Source organism: Mugil cephalus, chromosome 11 (genome assembly GCF_022458985.1).
Source record: "Mugil cephalus isolate CIBA_MC_2020 chromosome 11, CIBA_Mcephalus_1.1, whole genome shotgun sequence".
NCBI classification, from domain to species: Eukaryota; Metazoa; Chordata; class Actinopteri; order Mugiliformes; family Mugilidae; genus Mugil; species Mugil cephalus.
The window spans coordinates 27,197,912-27,216,901 of NC_061780.1; the positions used below are offsets into that span (position 1 = coordinate 27,197,912).

Below are 18,990 nucleotides of genomic sequence, written 5' to 3' on the forward strand. Positions count from 1 at the left end.
CAGAGAACAAACGGGACAAGGCCACAGCACTGAATCATAGAGTTATGATTAGCAGTACAACACTTGGAAGCTGGGAACACTTCTGTCATTTACTCATTTATTTATCGTCTATTTAACAGGGACAATCCATACGACATTGCACAAGACGACTGTGTAAGACTTGTAGCTTGGTAAAGATACTTAGACGTGACACGAAACAAAGATTAAAGCCTTTTGGAGCCTTTTGCTCCAATGGTCCTTGTCTCTGTAGCTCGCTCCTCGACCATCTGAAGAATCTTGAGGTCTTGAGACTTTCTTTCATTCTTTTTAGATAGAAGCTGTTTTTATTTTGTAGTTCCTGGTGTTTTAATTGTGTATCCTGGGTTTTTACTCTACTAGCACACTAGATTTTTAATGAAAAGTGCTTTATACTGAGGAGGATGATTGACAACATGTTGTTCTGGACCTTTGGGACAGAAAAACATGCTGGGACAGTTCTGATGAACTGAACCTCTTGTTGGACAGTTTTCTGTCTTTTTGATGAACTGAGACACCATTTAACCTCTTAAAAACAACTCTCAAGCTAGAAACCAGTTAAAAATCCATGTAATAATATTCAATATGTTTGTTTTATATCAGACTAATTATGATTCATAAATGAATAAAATAACACATTAAATACAAAGCACAAACTGTTTCAGGGTTAAAAATAATTTTATTTAAAAAGCAAAAATAACAGTGATATCAAACATATCATCAAACATGTGTCATTTGAAACATTTCAAGTCTCTATATATTTTTTATTGAAAATAATAATATTTATTGTGGGTGAAAACAGGATTCTGAATATTAGTAGCAGAGTCAATCGATCAATGTGAGTAATTAAAAACAATAATAATAATTATACATATTTACAGTATTCAAATTGGAATAAGGAATTTAGAATTTACTGAATATTTACAGACAATTTCCAACAAATTATAGCATCAATGATTCACCAATAGCTGGATAATGACAGAAAGTACCTTTCATTTAGTTTTTCATTAGCAAAAATATAACAGTTTATTAATATTATCATTATGTTTCTAAATTGTATGTTTCAGCATGGATGTCTTTAAAAATAAAACTCAAACAAGCAATAAATAAAAATTGGTCTAAATGAAGACCTGCTGGTCTGGTCTCTAAGGGTTCACCGTGTACATTCCCGTTCGGTTCTTCCTCGGTTTTCCGAGGTCGTTCTGAAACAGATAAATTCAGGAATTGAAAAGTGGCAGCAAGATCTAAGCAGTCTTTTCGTTTTCAGATGACAGTGGTCAGCACTGATGCCTCCCAGCGAGAAGGTCCAGGTTCAAGTCCAGCTCTTTCTGGGTGGAGTTTACATGTTCTCCCTCTGTCTGTGTGGGTTCTCTCCAGGTTCTCCGGTTTCCTCCCACCTCCAGAAACGTGCTCGTTAGGCTGATTGCTGACTCTACACTGACCCTAGGTGTGCGTGTGAATGGCTGTTTGTCTCTGTGTTGGCCCTGCTATAGGCTGGAGACCTGTCCAGGGTGGACCCGCCTCTCGCTTGATGACATCTGCGATAGGCTCCAGCAACCCCCCGCGACCCTAGTGACCCTAGCAGAAGATGAGATGAGATGAGATGTGTCATGAAGTTAAATAACTTAATTTCACAAACAAGGACATACTCTGGAATCAAGTCTTCCAGATATATGCACCCACCACAAATCTCACACCCTGGCTTCCTCCTACCAACCATCAGAGTACCACCAAGCCTTCATCCCATCCCAGTAACCTAACCTCTAGCCCTAACCCCAGCATCCACTATCCTTCTCTCTGCACTCACGCTAAAAGTGCATATATAGGTGGACTACGTATATATATATATGAAAGATACAAGCAAACCTGGTCAAAATAAACTTTGTACCTACTGAGGTGTGGCCTTGTTGGCGATTTACAATTTGTAGTATCCAGAATGAGTTCTTATCAGAAGAGGCCGGTAGGTCTGGATTTCATTATCAGGTGTGGTTAAACCAATAAAGAGCAATAAAGCCCCACCCACAAACGATCTGATTGGTTCCGGCAGATCTTTGTTGGAGCCTCATCAGTTCCCAATGCAGAGACTCCAAACCAATGCACATGCAACATTGTATGCGGAGAAAGTCGGGATCTTTGTTCCTAATGTTTCAGCAAAAATGCTAAGTAAACTCGTAAATGTTCCACTTACATTTGTGACAGTGGTACAATGATTCTGACAGTAATGATTATCTCAGGTTTGAACAGTTGTCGCCAACGCGCTGATGTCTCTGTTTGTCCCTGTCGTCAAAGCGACTTTAATCACGCTGCATGTGTACGTCCCAGTGATTTACTCACGGTTCCCTGTTCAAACTCTGACTCAGTAGAATACAAACATTTCTCCACACGCCCGTGTACATCTGACTCAGATCAGCTCCTATTAACACGCTGCAGGGAACAAACCTTTTGTCAGGTGTCACGTTACAAACACAAAGACACAACCGGCGCACACTGCACCGTCCTGACACGCCGCCATGTTCGTGAGGACGTGCAGCGTCAGTAATCAAGTTTAGTCTGTCAAATGTCAGATTCATCAGGAAGGATATACAACAGGACTTCACTGTCATATTCTAAAGAAACATCATGCACACTCCTCCAGTTCCTCATCTCATCTCATCTTCTACTACTGCTTATCCTCACCAGGGTGGTGGGGGCTGCTCCTCCAGTTTCACAAATTTTAAATCTACTGAACCACAAAAGGAGACTGAGCGATCCCATTGAGAAAAACACTAACTTTAAAGTTAATGCAAAGTAACTTGTCAACACCCTAATATGTGAGCACTGTGTATTGTGTAAATGTTTAGGTCATTTGTGTATAGGCTGTATTTATTCATTCATAAATGCTATAAACGCCCGGTAAAGGGACTGAAATTTAACTCAGGTGCATTTACATTGTCAACATGTTGACTAATCAAATAAAGAATTTGAAAAAAGACAGTGAGATCCTGACTTACGGTTAGCGTCCCGTTGGTGCCTCCGAAGTGACTGTGGGTGGAGTAGAGGGGGACGTCGTTCTGGCTGCTGTACTGGCTACCGCTACCCTTGTAGCAGCAGCACCACATCAGCTGGAGACAAAATGGAGGCTGTGTTACCTCAAAAACTCAAGTATGAACAACATCATGGGCCTAGACTGAAATGTTAAACCAGCTGTAACATTATGGCCACAGATTATTTGGTTGTAAGACAGGACACTGAACATTTGGATGTTGGAAACAGGTATAAAGACCAGACTGAGACGTCCAGATGACTGGATCTGAACATCTCCATGATTCTGGTCTGCAGTGATCAGAGGAGGAAGAAGAAGTAGAGGAGGGATATATTTATATAAACAGTACCACAGACACTTGTGTCCAAATGTGAGTACAAAATGTTGTGAACCTGCTACAGCTCCGGGCGATTGGGTAATGACGCCCGTGTCCTCTTTCACAAATAATTATCGTTCACAAACTGCAGAATAAAAGCCCAGCCAGATGTCGTTCATGACCCACAAGTCTGATGTTTCATTTGATTTGTTAACTCTCTGGGGTCAAAGGCTTTTTACACAGACTGACTCAGAAGTGACAGCTGTCTAGAAGTTCCCCTGGGTTCCTCTGGTTCCTCTCCCACTATGATGGAGTGATGTTTGTCTTCAATCTGTCTGACTCTCTGTGGATTATTTTTGGCTTCCAGACTCTTTAGAGATGGTTGTGGAACCTTTTCCAGCCTGATGAGCAACAACAACTCTTCTTCTGAGCCCCTCACAAAGCTCCTTTGTCCTTTACCATCACACACTTCAACACAAACATGAGACAAATCCCTGATTTATAGAAACTAAACCAGAAACTGAGTCTCATCACATTGATAGAAACACTTCTGGACACATGGACTCTGATTGGACCTAGAAATTAACTCTGTGATATGTAATATTGGCTCATTTTAGTCTAATATTTCATGTGTCATGTGTTTGATTGGGTTCTCTTTGTCTACTTTCAGGACTTGTTTGAGTCTCTTTATGAAGAAATGTAGAAGATTCTGAATTCTACAGAAAATGATCTACCAGGAACCATTGACCTTAACTCAGGCTATTATTATTATTATTATTTTTTTTAAGTTTTAACTAAGTCTGAGTAAGTCCTAAAGTACTGCAGTGACATAAAAGCCTTGACATGCAAACAAATGACTGATAAATCCTCAAATGTGACGCAGTTGAAATGAACCAAGTTGATGCTGTTTCCATTTGAATCACCAAAAGTGAGGCCTCCAGGATTAAATTAAAGAGGAACCAGGGTCGTATAGATCAGTACTGATGCTCACCAGTGCTATCAACACCAGGATCACCGCCAGAAGAATCAGAGCTGCCAGGACCAGCAGAGCTATTCCCCATCCAGGAACGCCTCCATTACCACCACTGCCACCGCTGCCACCGCTGCCGTTGCCACCGCTGCCGTTGCCATCGCTGCTGTTGTTGCCTGCAGGTGTGGTCATGGACGGCGTCGCAGTATTCTGGTTACCAGAGACCGAAGTCTCCATTGGGGAACCTGTCGATGTGCTGCTGTTGCCAGGTTGCATGGTAGTTGAGTTGGTGTCGGTGTGGTTGTTGTTGCTGGGTTGCGTGGTGATGGTGGATTGATTAGTGGTTGTGTTGGCAGTGTTGTTGCTGGGTTGCGTGGTGATGGTGGATTGATTAGTGGTTGTGTTGGCAGTGTTGTTGCTGGGTTGCATGGTGATGGTGGATTGATTAGTGGTTGTGTTGGCAGTGTTGTTGCTGGGATGCGTGGTGATGGTGGATTGATTAGTGGTTGCGTTGGTAGTGTTGTTGGATGGATTAGGTGTTGTGGTGGTGTTGTGAAAGATGGGAGCTGGCGTGGACGTTTGGGACGACACTGGTAGAATGACAGGAAGAAAAAAGTCTTAACGCTACGTTCGCTACAACATGGTCAGCGTAGCTCGCTACATTAGCACAAACTAGGAACCGACTCATGATACTTTGATATGTTGGAACAGACAGTTAGCTTAGTTTAACATAATAAAAGAGTTAATCTGGAAGGAGTTTTATATAAACTGACTTAAGCCCTATTAAAATGAGATTTGTTTTACTTGAGGACGTCCTGTGATTCACATATTACTTCCTACGTCTGCGCTTCATCTGGTTCATTCACACAATTCACGTTCTGTTGTAATGGCTCTGCTACTTTCCATCTCACTCCACATCATCAGAGAGTTTTAATTATGATGGATGATAAAATATATTGTTGATACTATTTATCCTGGTGAAGAAATTCCCAGCTGGCTGTATTTAAATCAGCTCCACCTTTTCAGATGAACATATTAATGGTTGATTTAATGGTTTCATCCCTGGTCTAGACAGACAAATAGTTTGGCGACATCTTGACTTTGCATCCTTACATCTGACCAAACTTTGATTTATAGCACATCCATCATGATTCTTAAGTGACATGAGCCAGAAAAAAAAAAAAGTAAATCAAAAGTCGGAAAAGAGTGAAAACTCACCCTTAAATCACAAGATGTCGATTAGTTTTTTATCAGAGGGCCTCTGTGTTACGAGAATTATGTCTCAGGTAATTTGAGGTGTAATTTTTATTTCACAAATCATGGACCTGGACAATTCACACGGGATTAAGATCACAGACGACCTCCATGATTATTAGGAATTAGGTGAAACATCCTCAGGTTAAACAAATCCTTTATACACTATCTTCAAATGGAACTTCTGAGCACCACTGCTAACAAGCGTCTAACTCTTGAATTAGGACTCGATATGACTGAATTAGAACACATTAACTTATTACCCATCCACTGTTTCTGTGGACGACAGCTAACGTGTCAATACTCTAAAGCTTGGAGATTAAAGATGTTGAAAACAACACAAGAGGGCGCCTTTCATGTTAAACATAACCCATCTGAAGGCAGCTTCTTGTCTAAGGAAGCAAGAGTATAAATAAATGGTTCGTAAATGGCTTAAAGTGACGTCTGGAACTAATGTTTAGTAATAAATGGTCAAAGAGATAAAATCTGATCCTCAGCTCAGGTAACAGCTCCGACTACATGTGACTACACACAAATACGAAAAGAACATTTTAAGAAGCTGAAAGTTAGATTGCTTTTTTTCTGTAAACTAAGGGATACTTTAATCTCTTTACCACATTTGAGCGTCACATACACGCATATATTCTTTTTATATTTTGTTCTTTGAGAAGAAGCAAACCCTGAAAAAGGTGGAGGAGATTTCTTACCCAAGGTGGTGACGCTGAGAGCGATGCATAGAGCGAGTAGAGTCTTCATCCTTCTGCAGGAAATCCAAACGGTTTGTGACAAAGATCTCAGTGTGAGCGGCTGCTGGAGTCTGTTTCCATCCAGAGAAAGGCTCCTTTATACACCTGCCTCACCTGCACACAGGTGGAGGAGGGAGGAGGGAGGAGGGAGGAGGAAGGAGGAGGAAGGAGGAGGAGGAGGAGGAGGAGGAGGAGGAGGAGGAGGAGGAGGTGGATGGGAGAGTCCTCCCTTTATTCCCTGAAATATCCAGAAACAGCAGAGCTCCACTCTGTGGTCACACAAAGACTTAGATTTTAGTTTCATTCTGACAGGATATGAGCATGTGAAAGAAATGTTTTTAGTGGCCAAAACATTAGGTACAACAGTGAATGCATTCTAATATAAATCCTCCTTCATGAATGAATCAAATGATATTTCTATAGTAACTTTCAAAACAATCGTTTTCACTTAGGTTCCCTTTAATGTAGAATGTAGTCTAATTGTCTAATTTGAATTACAATCTATTAAATTAAGTTTGAACTGATAATAAACATACACTGTCTGTTTGTCTCCACCTGGATTAAACTGAGCAAACAGTTCAGAGTCTCCTATTGGATAATTAGTGCATTATCGCTCAGTTGGTGTTCAACAAGTTATTTAAACCCAGCTGATGCATTAAGTAGCTTGGACCAGTCGTTGACTGTGATTGGCTGAGACACCTGTCAATCAAGGAAGTCACGGTCCCAACGCACACAGAGAAGAAAATCTCATTAAGTCGAGCTCTGGTGGTTTCAGATGCTTTTTATTGATGATTAGGAACAAGATCGATCGGCAGAAAAATGGTTTGAATCAAACAGAATTATGGGAGATGAAGCGGTGTGATGTCATCAGAGTGGGTGATGATGTCACTAGCTCAGCTGTAGGCGTCTTTCTCGGTCTGTGATTGGCTGGAAGGGGCGGCCACGGGGAGCACAGGCTGGACAGGATCCGCCCCCGACTCACCTGGAGACAGGAAACCGAAATCAGAGTGTTCAGCTGAGTCTGTTTTATAAAATTCAAGTGTAATAATCTGATAAGAATTTATGATAAACTGGATTTCCAGCAAACAGTTAAAAAAAAAAAAAAAAAAACAGAGCAGAAGAAATGTAGAATTAAAGGATCACTGCTCAGGATGAACTGACATCTAGTGGTTGGTTTATAGACTGCAACCAACTTTTACTCTGAGGAAACTTCAGTGGCAAAATAAATACCTCACTTTGAGTGAAATACATCAACACTTCACAATATGGCAGAAAACCTCAAACCCAAACATTAATAATAATAATTACTCCATCTAATGACTAATGCTAGTACAGATAAGAAACTCAATACAGCCATCTGTTGCTTGCTCTACTGACTGAGCTAAAAACTAAGTTCCCACCCTAGAAGTCGAACGGGGGCCGCCTCAGTGAAAACCAGGAATCCTGACCACTAGACCATATGGGACCTTGAAACTGACAACTGTCATCCTTTGAAAGGCAAAACCCAGTGAATTTCTCACTTAACGAATGTTGGTGTTGTTCAGGTTTTAGACTGCTCTACTCTGAACCCTTAAAATAAAGAAACCATTTAATTAAACCTAATTAAGGTCACCAATACGTTGCTACATATTGTGATCTTACTACAATTTGTTTTTGAGACCTTTAGAAAATCCAGATAATTCTCCATTAAACTGTGCACCACATGATGCCTGACCTGACAGAATCGGGCCCTTGTTCCTCATGTTCATACATATTCCTTTATGAGTGGCTTAATTTTGGTTACAGATAACAAAGAGAGTACCTTCTAAGTGCTTGTTCACGGTACCTCAGAGGTCTCACTCTACCAACTGAGCTAAAGATTATGTTCCCATACCGGGAGTCGAACCCAGGCCGCCTGGGTGAAAACCAGGAACCCTGACCGCTAGACCATATGGGACCTGGAAAGGCACAGAAATCCTTTCAAGGCAGCAAATTTCTCACTCAATGAATGTTGATATTGATTATTAGGTTTCAAAATGTTCTGTTCTGTACACATAACATACTAATAAACTAACAAATCAAACTTAATCACGATCATCACTATAATACTATATATTGTGTTATTACTGCAATTTAAGTGTATCCACAGAATTCTCCATTAAACTTAGTCTGACAGAATCAGATTTTAGTGATTCAGTCTCCTTCCTTTATCTCCATCTCATGACTAATGGTACTGCAGATAATATATAAAAAAAACAGAATATCTGGTGAGTGCCTGGTCAAGGTACCTCAGAACTCATACTAAGCTAAAGACTACATTCCCATACCGGGGGTCAAACCCAGGGCCGCCTGGGTGAAAACCAGGAAGCCTGAGAGCTAGACCATATGGGACCTCGAAGCCTATGTAAATCCTGTGGAAGTGAAGTTACCTGTTGATCAATAATTCAAAAAACAGTTCACTGTTTTACGTTGTTACTGAAAGTAAACTAAAGATAATGTTTCTGTTGAGGTCATTACTGTCCCGTTCTTCATGATTTACCTGAGTGCCTTAGGGTTGTGCAAGACGAGATCCTGTCTAAGTTTAGAAAGAAGCCTTTTCCTATTTTTGTGTGACCAGTTGTTACAGGAATGTGGCTCAGTTATGGATGAGCAGCTATGGTCATCTTCATAAGTAGTTTCAGGGAGACAGCATCCTTCTTCTTCAGTGGCACATATTTCTGACCATCGTCAGCATAACAGTGGAAAGAGATCCCATGCTTTCTCAAGAACCCAGAGGCAGTAAATACAATGAAAAAAACAAGGCCTCTAAAGCTGAACCTTGTGGAACCCCACATGGACACATAGCCCTGTCTGCCAGATAAAACCTGAGATGAAGACAGTAGAGTCCAATAGAACAGGCGAACCTTTCACGCTGGTCAGTTTGGTTCCCAGTTGGCCCCAGAATGAACAGGAGCCCTGACTCAGACCCTGCCGATGGCGGAGGGCGTGGCTTAACTGCAGGTAGGTGGGCGGAGCCTCGGAGGACAGGACTGGCTGCCAGCGGGGCAGATCTGAGACCGAGCGTGATGGGTTTGGGTTCCTGAGAAAAGACGTGAGGATAAATCAGCTTGTCTGTCTTAACCAGAACTCGACTGACTCAGAGTCCGATCGGACGTCAGAGTGGTGTTCTGACCCGGTCCGCACGAAGCTGGAGACGTAGGTCATGAAGGCCAGAGAGAGACGGCGGTCGGTTGAGGTGAAACGCTGGGAGCTCATTGGACGATGAGGAACCCCAAACACAAACTGAACATCCAGAGGAACAAACACATCAGCCCTGCACAAAAAATAAGACCAGTTAGATTTCAGTTAAATAAACTAAACCACTTCTACTTGATAATTATTGAAGGTTAATTGGAGGATGATGTATCTATTTTAAAAACCCAACATGGCATCATGATAGTGATGTTACCTGTCATGAGCACTGGAAGCTGGCTGGTGGTACAGGAAAACGTTAGCTTTGCTGTTAGCCCAGTGGCTAGCCATCTTCAGGGTGGGACAGATGATGAACAGATCTCTGTGGAACAAAAAAATAATTTTCAGGGCTGTCAATTAACTCGTTAACGTGGATGAATCCATCATCATAATTAATGTGATTAATAATTTGAACCCAGTGACACATCGCAGCAGAACGACTGTGAACGTGTCTCAGTTTGTCCAAGTAGCGTTAGCACCAGCTGATCCTGTAGTGACAGGCAGCAGAACCAACCCATAAAGATGGAAGACGCTAAACAGCATGTTGGTCCTCTCCATGGGACATTTGAGGACAAAGACACCAAGAGGGACCAGTGGAGACACATAAAGTATCATCACACTCTGCAGGAAGGAGTTTTCTTTCCAGCTTCAAATAGCACATTAACCAAGCCAAGCATACGTTAGTCGGGGATTCTGCTAGCACTTGGGCTAACGCGGCTAACAGCTGGAGACAAACCAAGACAAACCAAGACAAAGACAAGCTGCCAATGCTGCTGCTAATATGTGTCCACTCCTGCAGCCACTGTTCACTGGGAGAGACTGTTCTCAGCTGCAGCAACATTGGAATAAGAAGCGGTCAGCTCTCCTCTCATTGTTCAGTTCGAAATTATTTCTGTTGAAGGTGTTTAATGAACCCGTTCAGTGCAGATATATTCCTTCTTTCTGGAGATAGAGATCGAGATTAAACATGAATGATATATAATATATATATATATATAATCAAAATTAATCCATAGCAACTCTGAGATTAATCGAATTAAACATTTTAATCGTTTGACATCAATAAGTTTATATCAGACATGTTTAGCTCACTGTGGTTCTGCTTCTAACCTGGTGGCGTTGTTGAGCGCCCTGGAGAACAGGTTGTACCCAGCGGCAGACGGACTGTGGTCCAGAGAGTAGAACCAACCGGCTGCCTCCTTCAGCAGCTCGTTTCCTGAGGCTCCGCCCAGAGAGCGACTCAGGGCCTCGTAGAACGCCGTCTTCCCGTCGGCTCGACCCTGCAGAGCCTCGAAGTCCTGAACACAAGAAATCCTTCGTTAAATCTGAACCCCTTTACCAGCAGCAGAGTTTAGGACGTGACCTCTGACCTTTATCCTGCGAGCCCGGCTGATCAGGCCGTCGTGGTCTGAGGTTCCCAGCAGCAGGTCAACTCCGTGGAAGGACGACTGAGGGGCGGGCTGACGGACCGGGGCCCAGGACTGAAATGGGCCGCTGACCGCCAGCAGCTGCAACAAACTCAGAAAGTCAGACATCTACAAGCTTTGATCCACACAAACCGTCCTGGAGCTCAGACTCTACCTTGGTCTGAGCGGCGTTCAGCTTCTGGACAGGGGTCGCTCTGAGGCAGGCGGCCATCTTGTTGTCATCGGCGAGATCGGAGGTCATACAGCCGAGCTCTTTGGCCAGAGCAAGCGCCTGGAGTCTGGAGGTTGAGGGAGTCTGAACCAGTGATGGAGAAAACACAGAACCACCCTGCAGGAGGAAGAAGAAGAAGTTTAAACATGTAGTCGTTCTTCTAATGTTCTATTATTATTATTATTATTATTTGGTGTCTGCATTTCCAATCTTCAGAATCAGAATATTAATTCTTCAAGAAAATTGCTTGGTTGTTGCATGTAAGATGCCTCCTAAAAAGGCACCTTCAGCTGAGGAGGGAGAAAGACTCAAAAAGACACTTGAGTTTTTGGCTGAGGAGATTTGTGCAGTTAAACAACAGCAGAACAACATCCTGGAGCTGGAGGAAGAAATGAAGGTTCTCTGGATCCAGAACACAACGATGACACAACTCTAAGGATCATTGAAAACGTGGAGAACATTTCTATAAACAGACCATAACCTGCTGGACTTAGAAAACAATAGAGACCCAGAAAACAACTTCCTTACCAGCATTAATGACAACTGCTGCTATTAAAGAAGTAGTGCAAACATCTTTAATCCAGTTCAACGTCATAAGCCCGGATGCAAACTTCAATAAAATCAAGGAGTACGTAAGCTAGTTTACAACACCATTCAGCATTATTGCCATATCAGAGACTGGGATCAACGCTGACAAAGGAATGGATTTTGAGCTGGATGGATATGAGCTTAACTATATAAACAGAAAGAACAAAAGTGGAGGAGGTGTGGCCGTATATGTGGACAATAACTAGATCTAAAGTAGAGCAAAATTTTCCGACTCCAATCTGTTAGAATGTATAACTACTGAAATCTGTAATGACCCAGTAGGTATTAGGCTTTGATCTGAAATAAAGTAAACTCTGCAGTGTAAAGGTTCTTATCAGTAACTATTCTGATAACTGACTGGACGGAGTGACGGCCTCTTTTCCTCTCACCATCAGAATCATCCTTTGGAAGAGAGGAGGAGACAAGGAAGAGGAGAGGAGGTGAAGGCTGGCGATGTCAGCACCGCGACGCTCCGCCCCCACCGTCACTCTCATGTTGTCTCCGCCCACCAGGGAGATGTGGGCGTGGACCCAGCGAAGCACCGCCTCCTGATCTGACAGGCCGTAGTTACCACGGAGACCAGACGCACCTGAAACACAACAGAGGATTAACGGGTCGACCTGTAAGTTTACATGTGCAGGTGTGAGCGGGTGTTTTTACTCACCTGTGCTCAGGAATCCCAGCGCCGCCGTCCTGTAGCTGGCTGTTACCACGACGACATTACCAACCGCGGCCAGGGCGGAGCCATCCAAGAGTCCTGGGTTCTGATTGGCCGAAGGGTTGAAGAAGAAAACGAGGACTGGAACAGCTGCCCTCTATGACACAGGAAAAACAGACGTATAAGATAAAAAGAATAAGACAAGTATAAGAACATGTCAAACAATTAAAACGAATCGCGATAAAATCTCCTTCATGTTTAATATCTATTGATGCGTTTCAGTGTTGATGAGCAAACAGACTCCAGGAACAAGAGAATATATCTGCACTGAACGAGTTGATTAAATGCCTTCAACAGGTTCAACAACTTTCTGAGTCTTTTTTTGTCCACCATGTGTCCACATTAATGTGTCCCTGTTGCTACTAAGACAATAATAATTAATCGCGATGATGGATTAATCCACATTAATTAATCCACCTCCTTGTGGAAGAACTCACCAGTGAAGCTGGAGCGAAGATGTTCAGGTAGAGACAGTCCTCACTGGACCCTGAAGACTCTTCATCGCCGGGCTGGACACAACTGGGACTGTGGGACAGAACAAAGGAAAAGTGTTTGAGAGACTAAAATCAGTCCAAGGAGCATAAACACATAATCCTGTTGATTAAGGAGGGCTGTATGTTGTGTTGGATTGAATGAGAAAGTGTGTCCAAACTTTCTATCTGCTGAAACCAGATGGTAAACATGTCTGCAGCCTGTAGGGGGCGCTGACTGGAGGTTAGACAGGTGTACAGGTGGTTACCGTGGTCTGGTGGCGTCCCAGGTTCCCGTCCAATCAGCCGGCTGAGCTGCTTCAAAGCGGAGCGATCCGGTTGGTGGTCGGGCGTATGGGACCCCGAGGAACTGAACGACAGACTTCCTGTCTGGTCCCAGCGCTGTTTCCACGGCAACGCCCTTCAGGACCCCATGACCGGGGATGGAGACGGACGTCAGCGCCGGGATCCGCTCTGACGAAACGGAAGCAGAAGGGTGAGTGACAGGTGGTCGGCTCTGCTGTGATTGGGTGACGGGCTGCCTCACCTGTCCTCAGGTACACCTGTTGGGCGGGCTCTCTGACAACCAGTCGGCAGGAAGGGGCGGAGCTTAGCCCACAGGCTGTGGTGTCTGGGTAGAGGACGCAGCGAGTGGCAGACTCCGCCTCCCTGAGTGACACGGCAACACAAGACTCCGCTTCCTGGCAAGCTGACAGGAAACAGGAACAGAGGAGAATGTTGTAAAGCTTAAATAAATAATTTTGAGGAGATGTGTAGTATGATGGAAACTCTGGTGGTTACCGTGGAGACACCAGTCCCTGGTCTTGTCCGGGTTGGTGGCGATGTCGCGGCTCACGTGGATGACATCGTATGTGGAGAGAGACGGGTCGATCAGGAAGGAGGAGTCGGAGAGGAGACGCCACTCGTCCATCGACACTGAGACACATAATTTTATTGTAATATTTACTTCTCTCTGTTTGCATCATGTGTCCTCTACTGAACAGGACCTCGATCGCCTCGTCTTTAAGAAGCTTTATAAATACAGTTTGAGTTGAACTAGACTCCTTTGGATGATTGTTAGCTCGTTCATTTCTGTGGATGAGTTTGGAACAAGTAGCTAGTAGAGCTCCCCCTGGTGGCTGGATGGCTGGACTATAGGTTATAAGCTCCACCCCCTCCATGTTAGTGGGCGGGACTTTAAAAAAGCACACATTAAATACGGGGACTAGTAACATTATTGGATGACAGACGTACCGTTGTTTTTGGTCGGGGGCAGGGTGAATGGAGGACAGAGCGCAGGAGATGAACTCCACTGATTCACTGAAACACAAATGACACATCACACACACGCCTCTCTATGTGTGTGTATGTGTGTACTTTGTGTGTGTGTGTACTCAGTACCAGGTTTCTGGTACCAGCCGAAGGGTTCTGGTGTCGTCTTCACCACGGACGGGCGACAGTCCTGAGTCCTCCAGGAGGTCGAGTCGTCTTCACTGCAGGTCTGAACCCCGAGGCTGATCAGAGAGAGACACACCACGTCTGAGCTTCCTGCAAACGCACAAAAAACAACACAGCGAGTGATGTAAAAGATGTTCACACTGTCTCCCACCAAGTAAACTGATGAATAAAAACACATCTGAGAGTCTATGATACACCGGTAACCGTGGATACCTGGTGATTTGGTGTCACGGACGAAGCCGATACCACGGCAACAAGGATCCTCATCACAACGACGCTCACACTCCCTGAAGCTGAACACAAAAAAAGAGAGAAAGATTAAAAACATCTGTACAAGTTCAGACTCGTTTTAAAAGCACATTTTCTGTTTGTTATTGTTGTCTCATTGTGATGACATGTGTAGTTATGTGTGTGTATATATGTGTGTGTGTTACAGTTATACAGTATACATTATTTTTGCTATTAAGTTATATATGACCTGTTGAATTACATAAAAATGTGTTGTTTTACTTGTTGTCATATGATGGTTGTCGTTTGTTTTTTTTTCATTAATTGTTTATTTTTTATATAGTTTATATTTATAGGAATTATTCAGATTTTATAGTTTTGGTTTTGCAGAAAAAATAAATCTGTTCTAGACTTTGTCTGAAATTACTTTCATTGAGCAGCCATTTTATTTCCTTCTGGGTCCTTCTGAGTCTGTCCTCATGATTCTACATCAGCTATGAACCACATGGAGACTGGACTCATAGAATCTGGACCTTTAGTCTCCATCTAGTGGTCTAATGGTGCTACTACAGATAATACACACAATGCAGAAAGTTCTGTTTTTCTAAGGGTTTGTTGTGTGTGTGTGTGTGTGCGTGTGCGTGTGTGTGTGTGTGTGCGTGCGTGTGTGTGCGTGTGTGTGTGTGCGTGTGTGTGTGCGTGTGTGTGTGTACGTGTGTGTGCGTGTATGTGTGTGCGTGTGCGCGTGTGTGTGTGTGTGTGTGCGTGTGTGTGTGTGTGTACTAGGCGCAGTGCGTTTCCTCTCAGACTGACTCGTGTACGACAGATATGAACCATCTCTGGAAGGAAACTGCTCATAGAAACTCTTCAGGTCAGAGAGTCCCTAACAGCGCTCATTTCAGGACAAACACACATCACATCTGAGTATTCTTTCAGACAGAGAGTTCTTTGTATAATAGTAAGTGCTGTGATGCGCGTGTGTGTGTGTGTGTGTGCGTGTGTGTGTGTGTGTGTGCGTGTGTGTGAGTGTGCGTGTGGGTGTGTGTGTGTGCGTGTGTGTGTGTACGTGTGTGTGCGTGTATGTGTGTGCGTGTGCGCGTGTGTGTGTGTGTGTGTGCGTGTGTGTGTGTGTGTTACCCCTCAGGCAGCAGTGCGTTTCCTCTCAGACTGACTCGGTTACGAACAGAATATGAAACCATCTTCTGGAAGGAAACTCGCTCATAGAAACTCTTCACAGGTCCAGAGAGATCCACTAAAACACAACAGCATCATTTCAGGACACAACACACATCCACACACTCTGAAGTATTTCCTTTCAGACAGAAGAGTTCTTTCAGTAATATGATATAAAGATGCATGAGATTAAAGAACAGCCAGATAAAACTAACATGGTCACATTTTAGCAGAGAAACTGCTGAAGGTTAAAAGCTGCTGGATTCTGTGCACTGCTGTGGTTTCCAGCACTGCTGGATGTTTTCAAGTGCATGTGTGCGTGATGCATTAATAGACGGGGTGGGGAGTTATCATGGACTTTTATTTATTGATCCCCTTGAGGGCAATATTATATATGTTTATATATTCTGTATTTTTTATTGTATTTTTTGGATCCTTCCTCCAGTCTGAATGACTCTAATCTTGACAATCTTTACCTTTCTTGCTGTAGGTGTTGTTGGGCATCCTGTCCAGCAGGGGGCGGCAGGCTCGTCTCAGAGGTTTATCGTAGGCGCCACAGACTCGGCTGTCGGGAAACAACGAGCAGCTGAAGAAACCGGATGAGTCGGTGTCTCTGAGGTCAGCGAGCGAACACTGAGGCTCCTCATCACAACCTGAAACATCACAACACAACAGGCACGAAACAAAGCGAGACAACAGACAATAACCAGTGTGTTAACACATGAACCTGAGGATGTGTTCATATGAAGTAAAACACAATAAACAGTCTTAAATAAATCTATCTGAGCTACGAGGCGGTGAATGCAACTAGAGGGCACCATTCACATGAAGTTTACACTGAAAATGACTTGATTTGACAACATGAGAAGAGACGTTAGCGTGACGTACGTGTGAGACACCAGAGCAGTGCCTGCTGGGAGTTGTAGTTGTTCTTGTTGAGCCAGAAAGAGAGAGAGGGGAGTTTCCTCTGAGGGTCGACCAGGACGTCCACGTCGGTCAGAGACTCAAACTTCATCTGGACTGAAGCTGAAGACAAACACACGGACTCATCGATATTATAATAATAATAACAATAATTATAATACTACTACTACTACTAATAATAATAATAATAATAATATAATTCTCTAGGATAATTCCTAGAGAATAGTGAGTAATCATTATAAAGTGATACAAACCATCCAGAGGAGGACGGATCTCTGCTGCAGCACATGAAGAAGAAGAAGCTGGAACAAACAAACACACAATTAATAGAGATGAGAGACCAGGGGTCAAAGGTCACAGGTCAGAGTTCAGGGGTCAGGTACCTGTGTCCAGGTAGACGGCCTGGAAGCTGATGATGGAGGCCTGGTAGTCCTTGTTGTTCTTGCTGTGGGCCGGTAGAGCCGAATCAGCTGCACAGAAACAAACCCATAATAATAAATGACCTGAGTGGATTAGAATCCCGTAATAATCCTGAACGTTACATGTTTTATTCTCTCACTGATCGTAAACTTCTCTCCACCAAAGTCGAACACGAAGCTACGCTGACGTTCGTTGTACGTAAGCCCCGCCCCACAGATACGATTGGCTGCTCCCTGTCCAGTCACATCCCAGTCCTGGTCCCCACACGTCAAGACTGACGGAGCTCTCAGCCAACCACAGAGCAGAGATCCTGGGGAGGGCGGGGCCAAGGAGGAGGAGGAGGGGTTACTCTTTCATTCACATTAAATTAAATGTTTATCATCTGTCAATCAATTTATTCACTCATTCATATATATATATATTTATTTAGCTAAATAATTTCACAAATTCATTATTTCATTCACTCACACAGTCACCCATTCAGTCAGAAATACATTCACTCATTCACTCATTCACACATTCATCCGTCTCCATGGTAACCCACCTCCGTCCAGGCTGTTCTGGTTGAGGATGAACCCGTGGCAGCAGGCGTCCCGGCTGCATCCGTCCTGACAGAAGCGGTGGGCGTCGGACAGGGAGGTCGTCCCCGAGGAGAACACCTGAGTCCTGAACACACCTGAGAGGGCCTTCATCATCCTCATCCTCACGAAGCTGCGCTGCTGCTGCAGCGACGAAAACTCCACCCCTGACAAAACACAGCATGATTTATTTCTTCCTGGTAGACCATGGTTCTCCACTATCCTTCCAGTCTGTAATAAAGGTCTTAAGCCAGTTTTAGTAGTTTCTAGATGTTTCCTCTGCTTGATGCAGCCAATGATTTGACCCTTCTCCACCAGACTAACATCTTCTCCTCCACCAGACTAACATCTTCTCCACCAGACTAACATCTTCTCCACCAGACTAACATCTCCTCCACCAGACTAACATCTCCTCCTCCACCAGACTAACATCTCCTCCACCAGACTAACATCTTCTCCACCAGACTAACATCTTCTCCACCAGACTAACATCTCCTCCTCCACCAGACTAACATCTTCTCCACCAGACTAACATCTCCTCCACCAGACTAACATCTCCTCCACCAGACTAACGTCTCCTCCACCAGACTAACATCTCCTCCACCAGACTAACATCTCCTCCTCCACCAGACTAACATCTCCTCCACCAGACTAACATTTCCTCCTCCAACAGACTAACGTCTCCTCCACCAGACTAACATCTCCTCCACCAGACTAACATCTTCTCCACCACCACAGGATATGGAGGAAACAAGAAGCTGCTCATAAATACCTTGTTGAAGATAATCACCATGAACTAATTCTCCACCAGGAGGCGCTGGACTATGAGCTCAGTTAGATCCATCTTTTTTTTTTTTTTACCATTATAATGTATAATCCAGCTGTGATTGACCAGTTGCCGCGGTAACCGTACCTTTCTTCCTGATGACCAGCAGGTCTGACGAAGCCCCGCCCCTCACCCTCACAGAACAGCTCAGCCAATCAAAGCGCTCGGCCTGAGGATTACCCAGAAAGCCACTGGACTGAAGAGAGAAAAATACAAGATACATAACGTGTGAATGTTGGGATTAATTCATTGACTGCATTTTATTTTGTTCTCATTAATTAATTAATTTCCTTCATGTAGCCGTCTGTCTCTTCCTCCTCTAAAATAAATAAATAAAAGTATTTGGTGAATCTGTTCTGCAGTTTCATTGTCAGTTGTTATTTGTAACAAAAAATATTTAGAAAAAAAAATCTTCTTGTAGAGGAAATGCTAGAAA

General features: G+C 43.6%; 2 protein-coding genes and 1 non-coding gene across 4 annotated transcripts in view; all 3 read right to left on the reverse strand.

Moving 5' to 3' along the window:
• Positions 1-674: 674 nt before the first annotated feature.
• LOC125016568 (dual specificity protein kinase shkD) lies at positions 675-6,433 on the reverse strand. 2 transcript variants are annotated; one of them, XM_047599121.1, is made up of 4 exons: positions 6,285-6,433; positions 4,345-4,913; positions 3,006-3,116; positions 675-1,217 (listed from the first exon to the last, which is right to left on the reverse strand). In XM_047599121.1, the coding sequence occupies exons 1-4, from the start codon at positions 6,331-6,333 to the stop codon at positions 1,161-1,163; spliced, it is 786 nt and encodes a 261-aa protein (XP_047455077.1). In that variant the 5' UTR covers positions 6,334-6,433; the 3' UTR covers positions 675-1,160. The 2 variants fall into 2 exon arrangements, with proteins under 2 accessions (XP_047455077.1, XP_047455078.1); XM_047599122.1 differs by having other exon boundaries at positions 675-1,593.
• Positions 6,434-7,088: 655 nt separating this feature from the next.
• tg (thyroglobulin) overlaps positions 7,089-18,990 on the reverse strand; it is a 29,082-nt gene continuing 17,180 nt past the window's right edge. The window contains exons 26-49 of the mRNA XM_047597641.1: positions 18,642-18,750; positions 17,695-17,895; positions 17,290-17,460; positions 17,114-17,200; positions 16,985-17,032; positions 16,695-16,832; positions 16,283-16,459; positions 15,771-15,885; positions 14,619-14,698; positions 14,349-14,495; positions 14,202-14,267; positions 13,749-13,883; positions 13,495-13,656; positions 13,217-13,421; positions 12,915-13,002; positions 12,424-12,574; positions 12,149-12,348; positions 11,115-11,288; positions 10,904-11,041; positions 10,644-10,831; positions 9,751-9,855; positions 9,475-9,615; positions 9,206-9,381; positions 7,089-7,305 (exon numbers count right to left, since the gene is read on the reverse strand). Of these exons, the coding sequence (XP_047453597.1) occupies positions 7,217-7,305; positions 9,206-9,381; positions 9,475-9,615; positions 9,751-9,855; positions 10,644-10,831; positions 10,904-11,041; positions 11,115-11,288; positions 12,149-12,348; positions 12,424-12,574; positions 12,915-13,002; positions 13,217-13,421; positions 13,495-13,656; positions 13,749-13,883; positions 14,202-14,267; positions 14,349-14,495; positions 14,619-14,698; positions 15,771-15,885; positions 16,283-16,459; positions 16,695-16,832; positions 16,985-17,032; positions 17,114-17,200; positions 17,290-17,460; positions 17,695-17,895; positions 18,642-18,750 (3,291 nt within the window). The 3' untranslated portion in view covers positions 7,089-7,216. The remainder of the gene's footprint in view (positions 7,306-9,205; positions 9,382-9,474; positions 9,616-9,750; positions 9,856-10,643; positions 10,832-10,903; positions 11,042-11,114; positions 11,289-12,148; positions 12,349-12,423; positions 12,575-12,914; positions 13,003-13,216; positions 13,422-13,494; positions 13,657-13,748; positions 13,884-14,201; positions 14,268-14,348; positions 14,496-14,618; positions 14,699-15,770; positions 15,886-16,282; positions 16,460-16,694; positions 16,833-16,984; positions 17,033-17,113; positions 17,201-17,289; positions 17,461-17,694; positions 17,896-18,641; positions 18,751-18,990) is intronic.
• trnae-uuc lies at positions 8,188-8,259 on the reverse strand. Its single transcript has one exon. It is a non-coding gene; the product is annotated as a tRNA-Glu (tRNA).

What these genes read in the sequence shown, in the direction of transcription:
- LOC125016568 (XM_047599121.1), bottom strand. Translation starts at nt 6,333, where the DNA reads ATGAAGACTCTACTCGCTCTATGCATCGCTCTCAGCGTCACCACCTTG. An exon ending in TCTCAGCGTCACCACCTTGG is followed by an intron (nt 4,914 to 6,284) that starts GTAAGAAATCTC and finishes TCATTCTACCAG; the next exon opens with TGTCGTCCCAAACGTCCACG. An exon ending in GCACCAACGGGACGCTAACC is followed by an intron (nt 1,218 to 3,005) that starts GTAAGTCAGGAT and finishes TATCTGTTTCAG; the next exon opens with AACGACCTCGGAAAACCGAG.